We start from the raw sequence: 16,352 nt of genomic DNA on the forward strand, positions 1-16,352 counted from the left end.
TTTAAGTTAAAGGCATCGATCAGCCTGTCGAAGAAGGAAATAGAGCTGCTGCACATAAGCTTGGCATTAATGAATCCATGGTGAGACGTTGGAGTCGGCAGCGTGAATTGACTCAGTGCGTTTTACTGCCGTGTTACAGGCACTGTTCGGGGGGAAAAAAGCATTTATTTAAATAAAAGTTAAAAAAAATCTTTCTCTGCAAATATCTCATGTTACAACATGGACACCTGCAGCTTATAGTCAGGTGCGGCTTACATACGTACAAAACTTTTTTCCTTTTTAAATTTAGTGGGTGCGGCTTATATTCCGGTGCACTCAATAGTCCGGAAGTTACGGTACATTACATGTTGATGATATTAACTACTTTAATATATATATATTTAGCTGTTTTAACCGTTATGACCAGTAGGATCTTAAACTCAGAACTTATTTCTCTACTGGAAGACACTTTGGCTGTTGTATTAAATGTGCTGCATAAGCACCTAGAACTGCTTATATAAATTAGGCTTCCCTCCACAGTAATGGTATTAAATGTATGTTGTGATTATTATAGTTATTCAGTTATTTAAGGACTTTTGATTAAAAGTCACAGACAAAAGGAGATTTTTGATATATTTTGTGTTTTTAGTGCTGACTCTGCTGTAGTGCATCACTTCCTGGTTCAGGTGTTCCTACCTGCAGCTGTTGTCTTTGGGGTGTCCCTGCAGAGAGCTGGCGGCCCTGGACAGTCCCATCCGGGCAAAGGCGTGGTAGTGGCTGAGCGTGGCGTCTGATAGGCTGGCCGGTCCGTCCGTCTCCTCCTCGTAGATGTTCTCCCAGTAGGCCTGGAGGCCCGGCGTTCCCGAGGCCAACGATCCGAACAGGTAGGCATCCAGCTGGCTGATGATCTCCTGGCTGACGCTGGCCTCAAACTTACGGGCGAAGAAGGTTGGTCTGGAGGCCTGCTGCAGTGAGGAGACAAGAAAATGAAAATATTAATAATGTGGGACAACACACTGAGGCACTTGGATCGGTCACAAAGCTATAAAATCAATCAGTCACTGCTGTGGTAGAAATAAAACAGCCCCAGCAGTAGGAATAACCTCCTCTGGAAGGTGAATCTCTGCCTGAGTTGCTCCATGAATCAGACAGAGCGGCTCATTCACTCTTCTGTGTTTATGTCCAACATACCTTCATGACCGCTGATGTTTACCAGAGAAAACACTGAATAAAGCAGCTTCAGAGCAGCAGAACAGGAAGAAACAGGAAGTTCAGTTAAAACGCTGCTGGTAAACTCAGATACAGTCTGTTACCATCATGATCCAAATATGTTTATTTGAATCTAGTAAACAGAATATAATCTAAGCACTACTGATAGAAATCTGTTTTTGAGCATTTTTCCTGCAGTTTTGCTACTTCAACCATTTATTTACTACTTTTACCCATTTCGACCATAAGCTACAATATGTAGTTAAAAATTTTAAGCATTTTACCACTACTTCTAGATATTTCAACCATTAGTCAATACTTTTAGCCACGTCAACCATTAATTATTACTTGTAGTCAACAGTTTCAAACATGTAGCATTACCTTCAACTATTTCAACCACAAGGTAAAACATTTAGCTAACAATTTTGAACATGCAACCATTAACTTTGGCTGTTTCAATCATAAGGTATAATATAAAGCTAAAAGCTTCAATTACAAGCCATTTTTTTTACCCATTTTAACCATTAGTCACTATTTGTAGCTAGTAGTTTCAACCATTTAGCCATTACTTTTAGTTATTTAATCATTAGCAATAACAGCTGCTAACAATTTTAAGCATTTAACCATTACTTTTAGCCATTTCGACCATTAGCCATTACTTGTAGCCAACAATTTCATCCATTTAGCATTACTCTTTTTATCCTGAAACTATAACATTTGCTAACAATTTAACCATTACATTTAGCCATTTTAACCATAGGCTACAGCATGTAGCTAACAATTTTAAGCAATAACCACTACTTTTACCTATTTTGATCGTAAGACATAATATATAGCCAACTGTTTCAATAGTTGTTAGCTACTACTTGTAGCTAACAATTTAATCCATTTAGCATTACTCTGAACCCAAAGCTACATTTGCTAACAATTTAAACATTAAACCATTATATTTTTCCATTTTAACCATAAGCTACAGCATGAAGCTACAATTTTTAAGCATTTAACCACTACTTTTAGCTATTTTGACCATAAGATTTAATATATAGCTAAGAGTTTCAACTATTAGCTATTTCTTTTACCAGTTTGAACCATTAGCCATTACTTGTTGCTACTAATTTCAACCATTTAGCATTACTTTCAGCCATTGCAACCAGTATCTGTTGCTTTTAGTTCTGCATTTCAACAGTAAACAGCATTCTGTTTACCGTTCAAGTTTCTGTGGTCACTTGTTGCTCTTAATTACACCACAAACTGTCCAGGTATTTTGCCGTTTGTGGATGTTTTTTTAAAATCAAATAGTAATTTCCATTTTCCCACACTGGACCCACCCTCCACTTGGCCCCTACAGAAGCTCTAAACAGAGCCCAGAGGTGAGTCAGGCTGCATGTTCAGTAGCGATGGTCACTATTTAGGTCAGAAATAACACACATGCAGTTTCTCACACGTGTTAAAAATAGTGTCTACAGTCAGAGACCTCTCAAATGTTCATCACATCACAGCTATTTATATTCACGCTGAGGAAAAACTGTGATTTCACTTTTCAGCATTTTCCCTACTCGGTCCGACCGCAGCAAACTCCTGGAAGAGAAAAGATTTCCTGCTGCTGAGCTCTAATGCAGTTTAAATGTGACGGAAAATGGTTAAACCCAGTTTTCAGGACATGAGGGAGTGGCTGATGACATCATCAGGAGGGTGTGACCTCACTCCTCACCATGTGGGCTTCAGGAAACCCCGAGCTTAATGAGAAGGCCGGCGGAGCTCCATCTGAGGGTTATTCTGGGCCAGTTACCAGCGATGTGTCCTCACAGCTAAAGACAACAGTAGAAACCACTAGTTACAGAGTCCCGGTTGTTCCTTCATCCTCGGATCACAGAGACGATAAAGAAAACTACATTTACTGTACGTTCTCCGCTCTGCCTGGAAGAAGTCCGACCAACCTCATGTTGGAGCTTTAATTTACTTGTTCTGGTTTATTTTTAAGTTACGCTTTGACATGTTTGAACTGAACCATTGACTGTTATTTTACAGACTGTCCCTGTTTAAGTAAAAAAATAAAAAATAAATAAATAAATAACAGGCCAAACTACAAATAATGTTCAATCAAATTGTAATTCATTCTTTTACAATGTCTGATTGTAAAAATAAAAACATACAGTAAAATACAAAATAAATATATATTTACAAGGTAACCCTAAAAAAAGATCAAAACTGTTAATAATGTCAGTCTGTATTTTCACAAATAGCAATTCACTATTTTGCAATACTGGACTGTAAAATGAAACTGTACTTAAATCAGCAAAAAAAAAAAATTCAATATTTTACAGATAATTTTAAGAATTTTAAAAATAAAATACAGTAAAATATAAAATAAATACATATTTACGCAGTAAATAAAAATAAAAGACCAGAACTCTAAATAATGCCAATTTGTATTTCATTCATTCTTTTACAAATTTGACTGTAAAATTAGGTTTAAAAAAAATATCTAATTATTTTGCAGATGAAAAAAATATGTAATATTAAGAATGGAAAACGGAAAAAAAACATTTTAGTTAGTTCACAGATTTTCCCTGCTTCACTGATTTACAGATAATATCTAATAAAATCAAAGAAATACTTAAATTAATTTATATGTTAATTCTGACTAGTTTTAAGCCTAAACAACATTAGAGTTGCAAATAAACACTATCTTTCAAAAGTAGTTTTTAAAAAAAATCAAAACAGCCTTTAATTTTCTTTTGACTGCCCAATCAACTAATCATATAATGAGACAGATCAAATACAAAAACTAAAAGACATGCTAATGTCAGTATTTCTGTAATTAACTTCTGTCTATGCGTTTTATTTATTTTCTGTTTAAAATTTTATTTCTTCTGCTTTACAATTATATCCTGGTACACCGACAAAGATTTCTACAGGTTGAGAATGTAAAAAAAGTGAAAAATATTGTGGAATTAAATGCATATTATCAGAGAGAATGAGAGATTTTCAGTACATTGTGACTCTTCTGTGCATTCAATGGAGTTTAAACGTTCTCCAGCTTTTTTAAAACCCACAGTAATCACTGCGTCTCCATCACGGCTATATAAAGTGCATCATATTGTACATGCTATATGTGAGTTCTGACCCTCACATTCAGGACTCAGAGGCTCTCTTCTAACCGGCAAACCCCGACATTATAATAATGACAACCTTAAAACCTCAGCGGCGGCGGCGAGCTTCAGAGCTCTAAAAATACTCGGTGCCTCGAGTGCACAGCTGCTTCCAGGATCAGCTCTGCTTATAGAAACCATCAGCAGCTCCACCACAGACTGTCCTCAGGTCTGTCAAGAGGTAAATGCTGCCACTAATTTGTGAACGTGGAGCTATTCTGGGCCCCGAGAGGAAAAAAGGTGGACCGAGCAGAACGAATGATGGACTGCAGCCGACATCATGGAGCTACAACGATATCCAGTTTCATATTTTAACCACAAAAAAATGATCTGATGTACTCAACGTGGCAGCTCAGGGTTTAAAAGTCATCAGGCTGCGTGTTGCTGCCAGACAATCTGAATTTTCTGGCATTTTTTTTAAAGGATGAAATAAGGTAGAAGTAGCTGAGAAAACCAGATTACATAACATGAGAAGAAATGCTGCAGCTAACAGAAAAGCAATGAGGTATAAGTCTAATACATTTCTCAAAATAAAATTAAATGGGCTAAAATAAGACTAGAATAGAAAAGTAAGAATAAAACTGGCAATAATTCTGATGTAATGAATGGGTAATACACAAGATAACAAAATATTGCACATCTCTTTCTGTTCAAATTTAAAACGGTTCAAGTAAAATTAGTACTTTTACCTGGTTAAACAAAGGAAATAAACTTCTTTTTGAACAAACATAAGGAGATGAAATCCTTTAAAAAAGTAGCATCAAGACAATGAAATGCAGTTTTGCTTTGAAGATTAATTTTTGGGGTCACCTTTGTGCAAATAAGTGAAAAAAATGTAGTTCTGATGATCAAACAAAAGCTTCAGTCAGTTTTTAGATGAAATTCTTAAAATCTCTGGTTGAAGCTTCACAAATATGAAGATTTGCTGATTCTTTCTTATGTAAATCGTATCCTATGAGGTTAAAGACTTAACATTCAGACAATGTTGACAGAACGCCATCAGGAACACAGAACACAGTTTTCAAGATGTTGTCGAGGCGTTAATTGGTTTTTAGAAAATGCTCTTGGAACGTGATGTATAAAGAAAATGGTGGAATATCCTTCCTGCAGTGTTCTAAGGATGTTGTTGATGGGAACCCTTTATAGAATCTATAAAACGTTCCCACAATGTTACATGACAACAAAAGAAGAATGTTCTCCAGATGTTAACAAAGTTTCAGATGACAGAACATTTCTAGCCAGAGCTTTTTATAACGTTTCTGGTGTAGTAGAAAGGTAGAACATGTTGCCTTTGTTTTGAACGTTCTTCTATAAAACAGGTTCCCACTGATAACAACGAAAGAATGTTCTCTATGTCTTTAAGATGTTACTGAGATGACAGAGTTTCCTTCATAAGTTGTTCCTATACTGCGATACATCAACAAAGTTGGAACATTTTTCTTGCAATGTTCTGAAAACCATTTGGGGATGTTCTTGAGGGAACATATGGAATCTACAAAACGTTCCCACAATGTTACAGATGATAACAGTGGAAGAATGTTCTCAAACTATTTTTCTACATTTCATGATGTTCCTGTAACATGGTATAACAAAGGTGGAAAATTTCACCTTCTGTAAAACATGTTCCCAATGATAACAAATGAAGTTACCATGGTGATCTAGCAGGTTAAAACTCTGACTTTAGGCTCAACATACCTCACTAACCTGTACACCTCTTATATCTGAAGAACGTAAGAACATGGAGCTGTTATTAAACGTCTCACCTGGAACCGCGGCAGGTCCGATGGCTTGAAGTCGTTGGGCGAGCAGCCACACCAGTCCACGATGTGTTTGTACTGGCACTTACAGCCCAGTTTGCGGTTCCAGTTGGTGAGCCTCAGGTTGTTGTCCACCATGGTCCCACAGTGGGCGCTGTTCTCCAGGACCGTGTGGAAGAACGACTGCAGAACAGAAACACAAAACAGGACGTTCTTTGCCTTTCAACCTCAACTGGAATTTATTTATTAATTGTTCTTAGGGTTGTTTTATTCCTTTAGCAGAATTAAAAGAATAAATAAAGTCATAACATCTGATTTCAGGGAATCAGATTTTCCTCATCAAACATAAAAGTTTGTGATAATGAAGTAAGATTTTATTATAAAATAATACCTTTTAGCATGTGGGTAACACACTCTGGAGCATCAAAACTTTTTTCTAAAGATACAGATAACTCCTGTTAACTCATGGTAGCTACAGATAGCTCCTGTTGACTCATGTTAGCTACAGATAGCTCCTGTTGACTCCTGTTAGCTACAGATGGCTCCTGTTGACTCCTGTTAGCTACAGATAGCTCCTGTTAACTTCTGATAACCAATGTTGGCTGTAGATAGCTCATTTTTGCTCCTCAAGCATTCTGTTAGCTACAGGTAGCTACGATTAACTCCTGTTAGTTTAAATTGGCTCTTGCTAGTTCCTGTTAGCCACAGATAGCTCTTGTAGTTCCTGTTAGCTACAGATTCAAAGGTTTAAAGATGTTACTTGATAAAATTAGCTGAATTAAACAAACATCACCTCATTTTAAGATAGTCAGCTATTCTAGGGGATGTTTGGTTTCACACAGTTGGCATTTTCTGCAGATAGTCCGCTTCTTTGTGTATTTTCTGTATTTGTGCATGAGTGTAAATGGTTATTTCATATGTGTGTGTGTGTATGTGTGTGTGTGTGTGTGTGTGTGTGTGTGTGTGTTACCTCGGCGGGCAGCAGTGTGTAGGCATAGAATCGCTTCATGCTGCCGACCAGCTCATCTCTTGAGTTGACCACGTAATCCACAAAGGGCCGGTTAAGCAGGAACCAATCGGAGCCTCCGTCTACGGCGATGCCTTCGGGGATCTTGCGGTCACCGAGACGCCACATGTGAGTGTCGCACTCATAGAAGAGTCGGTCCAGACCCTGTTTACGGATGAAACTGAGAGGACACAGTAGATTATTCAGATTATTCAACCTGCAAGACGTTCTAGAGAACCAAAGATTAACCCTCAAAACTCCAGGGATGTTAAATGTGAATAAAATCACCAAAAGTAGTTTATTAACTATTAAAGTAGTTGGAAAAGTATGGGCCTCAGCCATACATACAACACCACAGTATAAAAGATGTGTGCAGTTAAGTTTATCATAATTTACTGTTATGTTGAATCTCAAAAAGGAAAATTATGATGTTGAATTAAAATAAAACAAACAGTGGCAACCAATTTCTTTACATCAGTTTCCATCTTTAAATGTTTCTTTACCACATTTCATTTTTTAAGAGCAGTGAGGACTTATTCCCCCACAAACTAAAAACAGATAAATCACTTAGAGCCACAGAAACACATGAAGGAAATACGACCAGTTCTTTCTTACCGTGCGTTGTCTCTGCCGTGGGATTTGATGAAGTTCATGTTGCGGTACTTGGACAGGAAAGACACCAGCTGGTCATTGGTCCTGAGGAGAGACGGTAGCTGTCAGTCATCAACTCAGCCAATGATAACGCAGCACAGAAAATCAAAAATTAAGTCAAGCCAGTCCGAAACCAATTGAAAACTAAGTCCTCAACAAAGTTTGAAAGCAACTTAAAACTTAAAAGTCCAAAATCAGGCTAAACCCAGTCTAAAACAAAGTCTTAAGCCAATCTAAAACAGTCTGAACTCAGCTGAAAATCCAGTCAAAAGCCAGCACCAGAACCAAGTCGGGAATCAGTCTAAAAACAGTCCAAAATCAAGTCAGAACCAAGTCTAAAACCTTCTAAATCAATGTTTGAAATCAATTTTACGCCAGTCAAAAAACAAGATAAAATCCAGTCAAAAAACAGTCCTAAAGCAAAGTCTTAACAGTCTAAAAACAACAAATTCAGTCTAAAAACATTCAAAAATAAAGTCAAACACTGTTTGAAACCAATGTAAAGCAAATCCCAAAACCAGGTCCAAAACAAATCAAAAACCAGACAAAAACTAGTCTGAACCTGGTCCAAAACCAAGTTTGAAACAAATCTAAAGTTGATCCAAATCTGAGTCTGAAACCAAGTTTGGAACCAGTCCAGAACCAAATATAAAACCAGTCTGGTCTGAGGCAGCCAGAATCCACAGAAGAACTGTGATAAGTTCTACAAGATGTTTGAAACTCTTGAAACTGTGCAGGTGTATCGACCAGAACTGCTGCAGTTTTAAAAGCATTTATATAAACACAAATTATTCACTGTACTATTTATTAAGGCACCGCACTTTATTTCAAGTTCCTGAACCTTTTCCACAGCATCATGATGACTGAAACCTACATTCTGCAGTAATTTGTTTTTTCTGAAACATGCTGTGCTTCATAAACTCCTTGTTTTCATCCGTTTGGCCACCAAAGAACAAAAACATCAAAATGTAACACAGCCTCACGCGATCTACATTCCCAGTAGCTGTTTTTCTACCTTTTCTTTATTTAGCAGCGTTTGAAGGAGGATTTTGCCCTTTAATGGACAAACGAAGACGTGACACATTCGACCGAAGCGTCTCCTCTTTTAAACAACACAAAACAACCTTCCATGTAGGGGAATCAGGGTTTGGAGCAGCTGGTCGGGTTTATTTAGCTTCCTCCTCCATCTCAGCTCTGTTGTGATCTGCAGAGGAGGTACAGCGCTACAGGCGGCCCCTCCCAGGACGTAGACCGAGCCCGGTGTCGACCCGGACAGCAGACAGGACAGCGACGCTCTGATTGCAGCTGATTACAGATGTTGCGTTGGACCGCAGGCTGCATGTGTGTGTTTGTGGGCATGTTTGTGTTGCTGCAGCTACTTTATCTGCAGCTGCTTGTAAATCAGTGAACATGTTCCTCGTCTGAGATTTATTTTCTGCAAATTATGATCTTGTTATAGCTGCACTTAGACTTACAGGAACAGTGACAGTCTGGACTGGAAACAGGCATATTTATATACATACTGCATATACAGAGACACAACTTGTGTGCTGCTGCAATGTAAAGTCAGCAAATAATGATCATTTTTCATTGGGAATTAATCCATCTACTAATTTTTCAACTTATCAATTAGCTGTTTGATCTATAAAATGTCAGAAAATGATAAGAAATTTCCATTAGTGTTCCCCAAAGATGGCAATGTTTTGTCCACACCACAAAGATACTCAGTTTACTGTCACAGAGGAGGAAAGAAACCAGAAAATATTCACATTTAAGAAGCAGCAATCACAGAATTTAGATTTTATATTATTTTGATTATTATATTATAATAAACAGCTGGAAAATCTGTGGAAAATTCAACAGCTTGTTTAAGACAAACTCAGTCCTCAAATTAAAGAATGCTTTCCTGCACGTCCATGTAAGATCTGTAATAAATAGTTTGATGTGACTGTGTTTGACTGAGAAATGAAGTTTGTTTGACCTCCTGACAAAGAACCAGAGCTGCCATCGCACACATTGACTCTACAATGACGTCCCAGCATTGATGAATGAGGGCTGCTAATGCGGCGGCTTTGCTATGGATTTTAGCTGGAAGCGTGTTGGTCGGTCACTTTGACAGAGCAGAACAGATCGTTGTATATTTCTGACCTTATGAGGGTGGAGGGACGAAGAAACGCTCTAAAGATGAACACACTCAGTGCTCCAGTTTTTGGATAAACATTGACTTTTGGGAAAGACGTCAGTTCAGCATTGGGGTTGAATCCAGCTAATAAACTTTATTGTAACTGTGAGCTGTTTCACTTCTCTGGAAGGTGTAAATCTGAAAACGCTGGCTTTTAGTTTCAGTGTAGATAAACAAGCAGCTGCAGCGAAGTATAAACAACCTGCAGTCGCCTCAGATTCATTTTAGAGAGTGAAGGAGTTTCTTCCTGTGCGGTTTAATTAGACTCCAATAATGCTGTTTTATCTCACTCAATGTACATTAACTGGTCATTTCTGAAACAAACTGGATGCTTTCAAACGTACGTGAAGACACTTCATTGGTTTTAATAAAAGAACCTCTTAGGTGAAGACACTGACAACTTAAGCCTTAATAAAGATTTTGTCCACAGTAACCCTTGGTATCATGTTAAAAGGGAATTTAGAATTCACCCACTAACACGCCACATGACAACCCAATCCAACAACCAATACAAATGAGCCCAAAACAGAGTCCAAAAGCAAGTCTAAACCTAGTATAAAAATCAGTCCAAAAGCACTCAAAACTAAGTCCAAGCCTAAACTGAATCCAAAACCAAGCCTAAACTCAGTCCATAGCCAAGTCTAAAGCAAGTCCAAAATCAGGTCCAAACCAAGTCCAAAACCAGTCAAAACGTAAGACAAACCAACACAAAACAAAGTCCATAACTAAGTCTAAACCTAGTCTGAAATCAGTCAAAACTGGGTCCAAACTCAGTCCCAAACCTAACCGAAACCAAGCCCAAAACCAAATTTTAACCCAGTCCAGAATTAAGTCTAACCCAGTCAAGAAACAAATCGAAACCCAATCCAAACCAAGTCTAAACCGAGCCCAGAACCAAGTCTGAAATCAATTCAGAATTAGGTCCAAACCAGATCAAAACCAAGTCCAAACACAATCTGAAATACATCTAAACCTCATTCAAAATCCAGTCCAAACCCAAGTCCAAGACAGTCTAAAATCACGTCTAAATCCAGTCCAAAGCCTAGTCTAAAGCAGTTCTAAATCCAGTTTATACCCAGTCATAAATCAGTCCAAATCCAAGTCTAAACCCAGTCTTAAACCAATCTAAGTCTAAACAAACTAAGTCCAAAACTAAATTAAAAAACAAGTCCAAACCAAGTCCAACCTGAGGCATAACCAAGCCTAAAACCAGACTAAAACAAGTCTACAATCAAGTTCAAAACCGGTCCAGAACTAAGTGTAAACTCAGTCCTAAACATTTTATTTTCCAATTATATTTACCCACTTAAGCTTCTGTATTTCATGCTGTTCTCAGACAAGTGAGGAAACATCATCTTCATTCTGATATTCATGTGTGAAAGTAGGAATGATTATGTATGTATTGAATTGTGCTGGATGTTATGATAGAAATAGTTATGCATCTACACATTAGTGTTTTGTGTCGATCTTTCAGGCACAACAGATGGAGATAAGCTGCTAGGATGTTAGATCAGAGGTTTTTTGGACTTGGTTGCTAATAGTGTTTCACTGGAGGCGATTCTTGGCACAAATCCTCCACACATAGCTGCTGAAATCCCAAAACCAGCTCACACTTGCTGCTAAATTGCCAGATGACTGAACTCAGCTGTTTTGTTGCAGAGGAGAGAACCAGCCGGAACTCATCCTACTTCAACCATCGCAACGAACACAAGACTGATCATATCCTCTAAACCGCCTCTTTGTGTAACCTCTTATCTTTACTGCTACACAGAGTGAATCATCCATCTATATCTGCACCGATCTCAGCTGAGCTTCTTCCCTAACAATGACGACGAGTCTCCTCAAATCCCCAAGAAGCAGGATGGCTATTAAAATCAGCTCTGCTTCAGAGCGATGGACTCCCAGTCGGCTTGTAGTTTATTGAGAATCTAATGCACAAGACTTTAAACAAACCAAACAAGGCCCAAAGGACTGGGAGGTCACTGGTTAGAGGCTGCCAGCTGACACACTGCTTCAATAAATCAATGATATGATTGGTAACTCTTCTACAGGCATCTGCAGTGGAGGGACTTTATACGATCTGGTATTATGGCCTCTTTTTGACTAATTTTCAATATTACTGCAAAACATTTATGTGATGTGTTATTGTGAAAAAGTTGATTCTCTGCATCTGTGTCTCCTCACAGCTCGGATTCAGTCAGTCAGGCTCATGTTGGAATCAGATTTGGGATCGACTGGCCCATTTTGGCATTTTTCCAAATAAAAATTACAGATTGAGTAAATTTAAAGCACTACTTTGTCTCTGATGCAGGTTTCTTTCCGTCTGCAGAGACTCTGTGGTGTCAGCAATGTCTCACCCACAGCTTTATCTGATTGGTTGCATGTAACGAGGAACCAATCAACAACTGTTTACAGACAGAGACAGATAAGTGCATTAGCATAGCGCAGGATTAGCGTTGGCAAAGTTGTAAAAAACACCCCAATCTTACACTAACGTGCCCAGTTACTCTGGTACGCAGGAAATGCCAGAATAACTCACTTGTTGGTGCAACTGGAACATATTTAGTTGATGGTGTTAGGCTAAGACTATCACTAAGAGGACTGCTGTGTCTCTAGCTAACGCAGCTAACATCTTACTGAAGTAAGATTAACTTTATCACTTTGTTCTAACCGACAGACTCGTCTCTCTGCAGAGACACAACCTGCAAAAACTGAACAAGAGGCACAAATACCTCCAAAAATGAGGACGTCAGCTACTTTCACAGTGGTTAAGGCTATGCTAATGGCTAGCGGCAAAGTTAGGAGGCAGCCACAGATTACCCTCAAACATGGTCTGGAAAACAATAATTAATAATGGTTCAAGATCTGGACCTCAGTGGACAATAAAAGTGACAGAATAGTGAAAGATTAGCTGATTTTACAGTAGCCTGAAACAGAAATATGTTTTAAATTCTGGACCTTATAGGGCAATAAAAGTGATAAAGCAGAGAGAGACTAGGAAGAACAGCAGGAGACAAACTGATCAATCTCTGTCTGATGATCGATCAGCAAACAGGAGAGAGCATCCTAACATCTCGTGACACTCAAACGTCATAAATGTCCTACTTCTCTATTGGACATATTCAGTTACAGTAATCACTGTTAGTAGTCTAATTATGAATGACTTTTTCCCTACTATCACATGATGATAATATAGACCATTGACTGTATATTGGTCCCAAATATCAATTTTTGTTCACTTTTGATTACCAATAATTGGCATCAGCCCCGAAAGAAAACCATATCCTTAAATCAGATCCAGAACAGAAAACTACCTACACCTCTTCTTGCCAACTCAACCAAACCTACAGGTACCAGCCGTAGCGTTAGAACGCTTATGTAAAAATATAGTAACAGTCCATACAGGAACTAATTTAGTATATTTGGTGTACAATTTCTACTAATTTTACACCAAATATACAATATATACAATATACAAAAAGTAAAATCTTCCACTTCCAGTTGGTCTCTCACCTGATGGGGTAGTCAGCAGCACTCAGGTTGATGAAGAAGTCCCAGGACCAGTCGGCCATGTTGAGGAGGTCGTCCATGCTGCGCAGATACATGGTCAGCAGGCTGGCCCCGCCCCAGATGGTGGACATCCTCCAGGGAGTGACCCGGACATTCTGGTACCGGCCGGCCAGAGACAGAACCTCTCTGTGGAGGTAGTTGGACCTCTGAAAAGATTGAGGGAAAAAGTTATACTGTGTTTTTATGTATTAATCCCTTTTCAGATCACTTTTAGGAATTAGTTTTGTAATAATAGTTGAATTAAATGACTCCTTATGATGTGAAAATGCTATAAGTGCTACCAGATTCTACTCAGTGCCCAATTCATTTTCAGTGCAATTCGGTGGTTCTCAATAATTTGGTACAGTCTGGAAATGTAAGTTTCCTGCTGGACGTGGCACTAAAATTGCAGAAGGTGCCAATGTAGCAACTGTAAAGCAAGTTTCACAACTAATTTTGATAATTTCCCCTAAAAACTAAGAATCTACCTCTTGATCTTGACTTGCACTTACAAATCTGTAGTTTTTTGATTGTTAGAATGAATAGAAAACAACTATTTTTGCTCTGGGAACTTAAAATCTAACTGAAAGCTGACAGAAATCTGAATTACACTACCGGTCAAGTTATAGAATGTCCCAATTTTTCCAGTTTTTTAAAATTGAAATTCAAGTAGTTCAAGTCCAATGAATAGTCAAGGTGGAGACCTAAATATTGATACGATGTCACCACTTTGATGTCCATACCACAAGTGTTCACTGGCTGAAAAGGGGGTTTGGATCTGCGGAAATCTATGATCATTTCCTTTGTCTTTGAGGCGTTGAGTAGCAGGCAGTTTTTCTGACTACAGTCACTGAAGGCACTTAGCAGATTTTGGTTTCTAAATTCATTTTGTTTTAAGCTTCATTTATTTATTTGTTCTATGCTTTCATTTCAAAGTACAATGAGACATTAACATGCATATTCTCAATAAAAAAAACTGTACAAATTGGGTTGTTCTAAAACTTTTGACCAGTAGTGATTATGTCCAGTTTTTCTCAGCAGCTCAAATAAATGTGTTGCTATGATCACTGACAGTAGTTTACCTTGATTTGCTCACAGCATTTTGCAAAAATAATTTTAAAAATTTAGCTGTAGGAGAAACAAACCTAAATTTTGAAGTAAAAGGTTGAGCATATAAGATTCTTGATGACAGATTTGCATGCTAACATTAATGTTAGCATGCAAATCATGTTTCGGTTTCATTTTGTTTATTGCTTCTGTATAGCGGGTGTGTTTGTATCCATCGTTTGCAAGCATTTTCACTCAAAGAAATACCTGTACAGCTGTTAAAGATTCCTTCTTGTTGCACTACTGAGCTGTTTTTCTTTATTTTGTCCAGACATACGAGAATGCTCCATCTTTTGAATGGTGTTGCACTACTCTACTGACCTACAGGGGGCGGTAATGTACCAAAACATGTGCAGCGATGCGCCAACAAAGGCAACAAAGAAGAAGAAAATCCAGAAGTGAACAATACAGGATTTAAAATATTTAAAATAGGTTTATAGAAGCAGAAAATGAACTTGATAAAGAGAGTAAGACTGACTGCTGTCTTCATTTACTCATATTTGTTTTATATGCAAATGTTTTAAAAGGTGAAATAAGAGTACAGGTGCTGTTCACACCTGGTCTACGTGGATGTAGTAGTAGTGCGAGGTGTGGTAGATGGCTTTGAAGAGGCGCTGGAACTGGCGTGAAGCTCGACCGTGGACGACCAGGACGAAGGCGATTCGTACAGGCGTGGCGGCGTCCGAGGCGTCTTCGTCCCACTGAACGTTGACGTTAGCTTTACCTGGACAGACATGAGGTCAGCGGATTCAACAGGTGACCACGAGGACACATCTACAGCCTGAAGCCTAACTGACAGAAAACTCAGAAAGCTGAAGATGCTGAGTCCACATTTGTTCATTTTTTAGTTTTCATGTGACAGAAAATGAACTTTTTGGTGTTTCATTGTGGTAAAAAAAAGTCCACCTGAAAACTAGACTGGCATCTGGGAAACTATAAATTGCATTTTTTTACTATATTCTGACTTCATTAATACTCTGAAGCTCAACAAGCAGTTTCTGGGCATTATTTGCTCCTGTTAACATTTTCATTCACTGTGGGTTCATTTTTCAATGCAATATAAAGTCCTGCAGCTCTATGGAAACAGAACAACATGAAGGAGAGAGAACTCAGTCTATTATACAGACAGACACTGGAAATGTCAACTATCAGCAGCTTGTAAGACATCAGTTTCACTTTTAACTCTATTCTTGACTCCAGTTCTCTGTTTCTACTTCCAGTTTTCCTGGAAACACTCTGGCTGAGTTAAATCCGCCTCTTGTTCGTACAAACCGTCTGACAGCCTGATGCTTCACTCTAAAGTTGGGTCGAGGCCTGCATGGCCTAATTAGTGACCTCCCCGGGCTGCAGGGCATGCTGGGATTGCAGTCTGAGGGGTGAATAACTGTAATCAGGCGGCTCAGTCGAGCACAGAGGGAGCGATGCGAAACACCAAACTGAAACCAAGCCCGGCTTCAGTCTGTGGGTATAATGACTAGTGTATCATCAAAGCAACCTATAATCATATAAATTAAACCTCTGATGGCCCTGGGTGGTTCTGAGAGCACTGCTACGAGTAAATCATTAGTCAGGCTTTCCAAAAATAAGACTACAAACTGCTTGTTTAATTAGGGTGTAATTACGGCGCATGAGTATCGTCTTCGATGCGTCCATTCAAGCTTCAAGCCCCCGAAAATAGAACGACAACCACAGGGATGCGTCTTCACATCTACGGCACGTGCTCAGTTAAAAAAGGTTCTCAAAGGATGAATATGGAATTT

General features: G+C 38.5%; 1 protein-coding gene across 2 annotated transcripts in view; it reads right to left on the reverse strand.

The window, feature by feature from the left end:
• Nucleotides 1-16,352, reverse strand: part of LOC111587787 (xylosyltransferase 1-like) — a 47,473-nt gene that overhangs the window by 15,217 nt on the left and 15,904 nt on the right. For both annotated transcript variants that reach the window (XM_023297882.3, XM_055005291.1), the window contains exons 3-8: nt 15,150-15,316; nt 13,450-13,652; nt 7,719-7,799; nt 7,068-7,284; nt 6,104-6,280; nt 676-944 (exon numbers count right to left, since the gene is read on the reverse strand). In XM_023297882.3, the coding sequence (XP_023153650.2) occupies nt 676-944; nt 6,104-6,280; nt 7,068-7,284; nt 7,719-7,799; nt 13,450-13,652; nt 15,150-15,316 (1,114 nt within the window). The remainder of the gene's footprint in view (nt 1-675; nt 945-6,103; nt 6,281-7,067; nt 7,285-7,718; nt 7,800-13,449; nt 13,653-15,149; nt 15,317-16,352) is intronic.

Source organism: Amphiprion ocellaris, chromosome 19 (genome assembly GCF_022539595.1).
Source record: "Amphiprion ocellaris isolate individual 3 ecotype Okinawa chromosome 19, ASM2253959v1, whole genome shotgun sequence".
In the NCBI taxonomy this organism is placed as follows: domain Eukaryota; kingdom Metazoa; phylum Chordata; class Actinopteri; family Pomacentridae; genus Amphiprion; species Amphiprion ocellaris.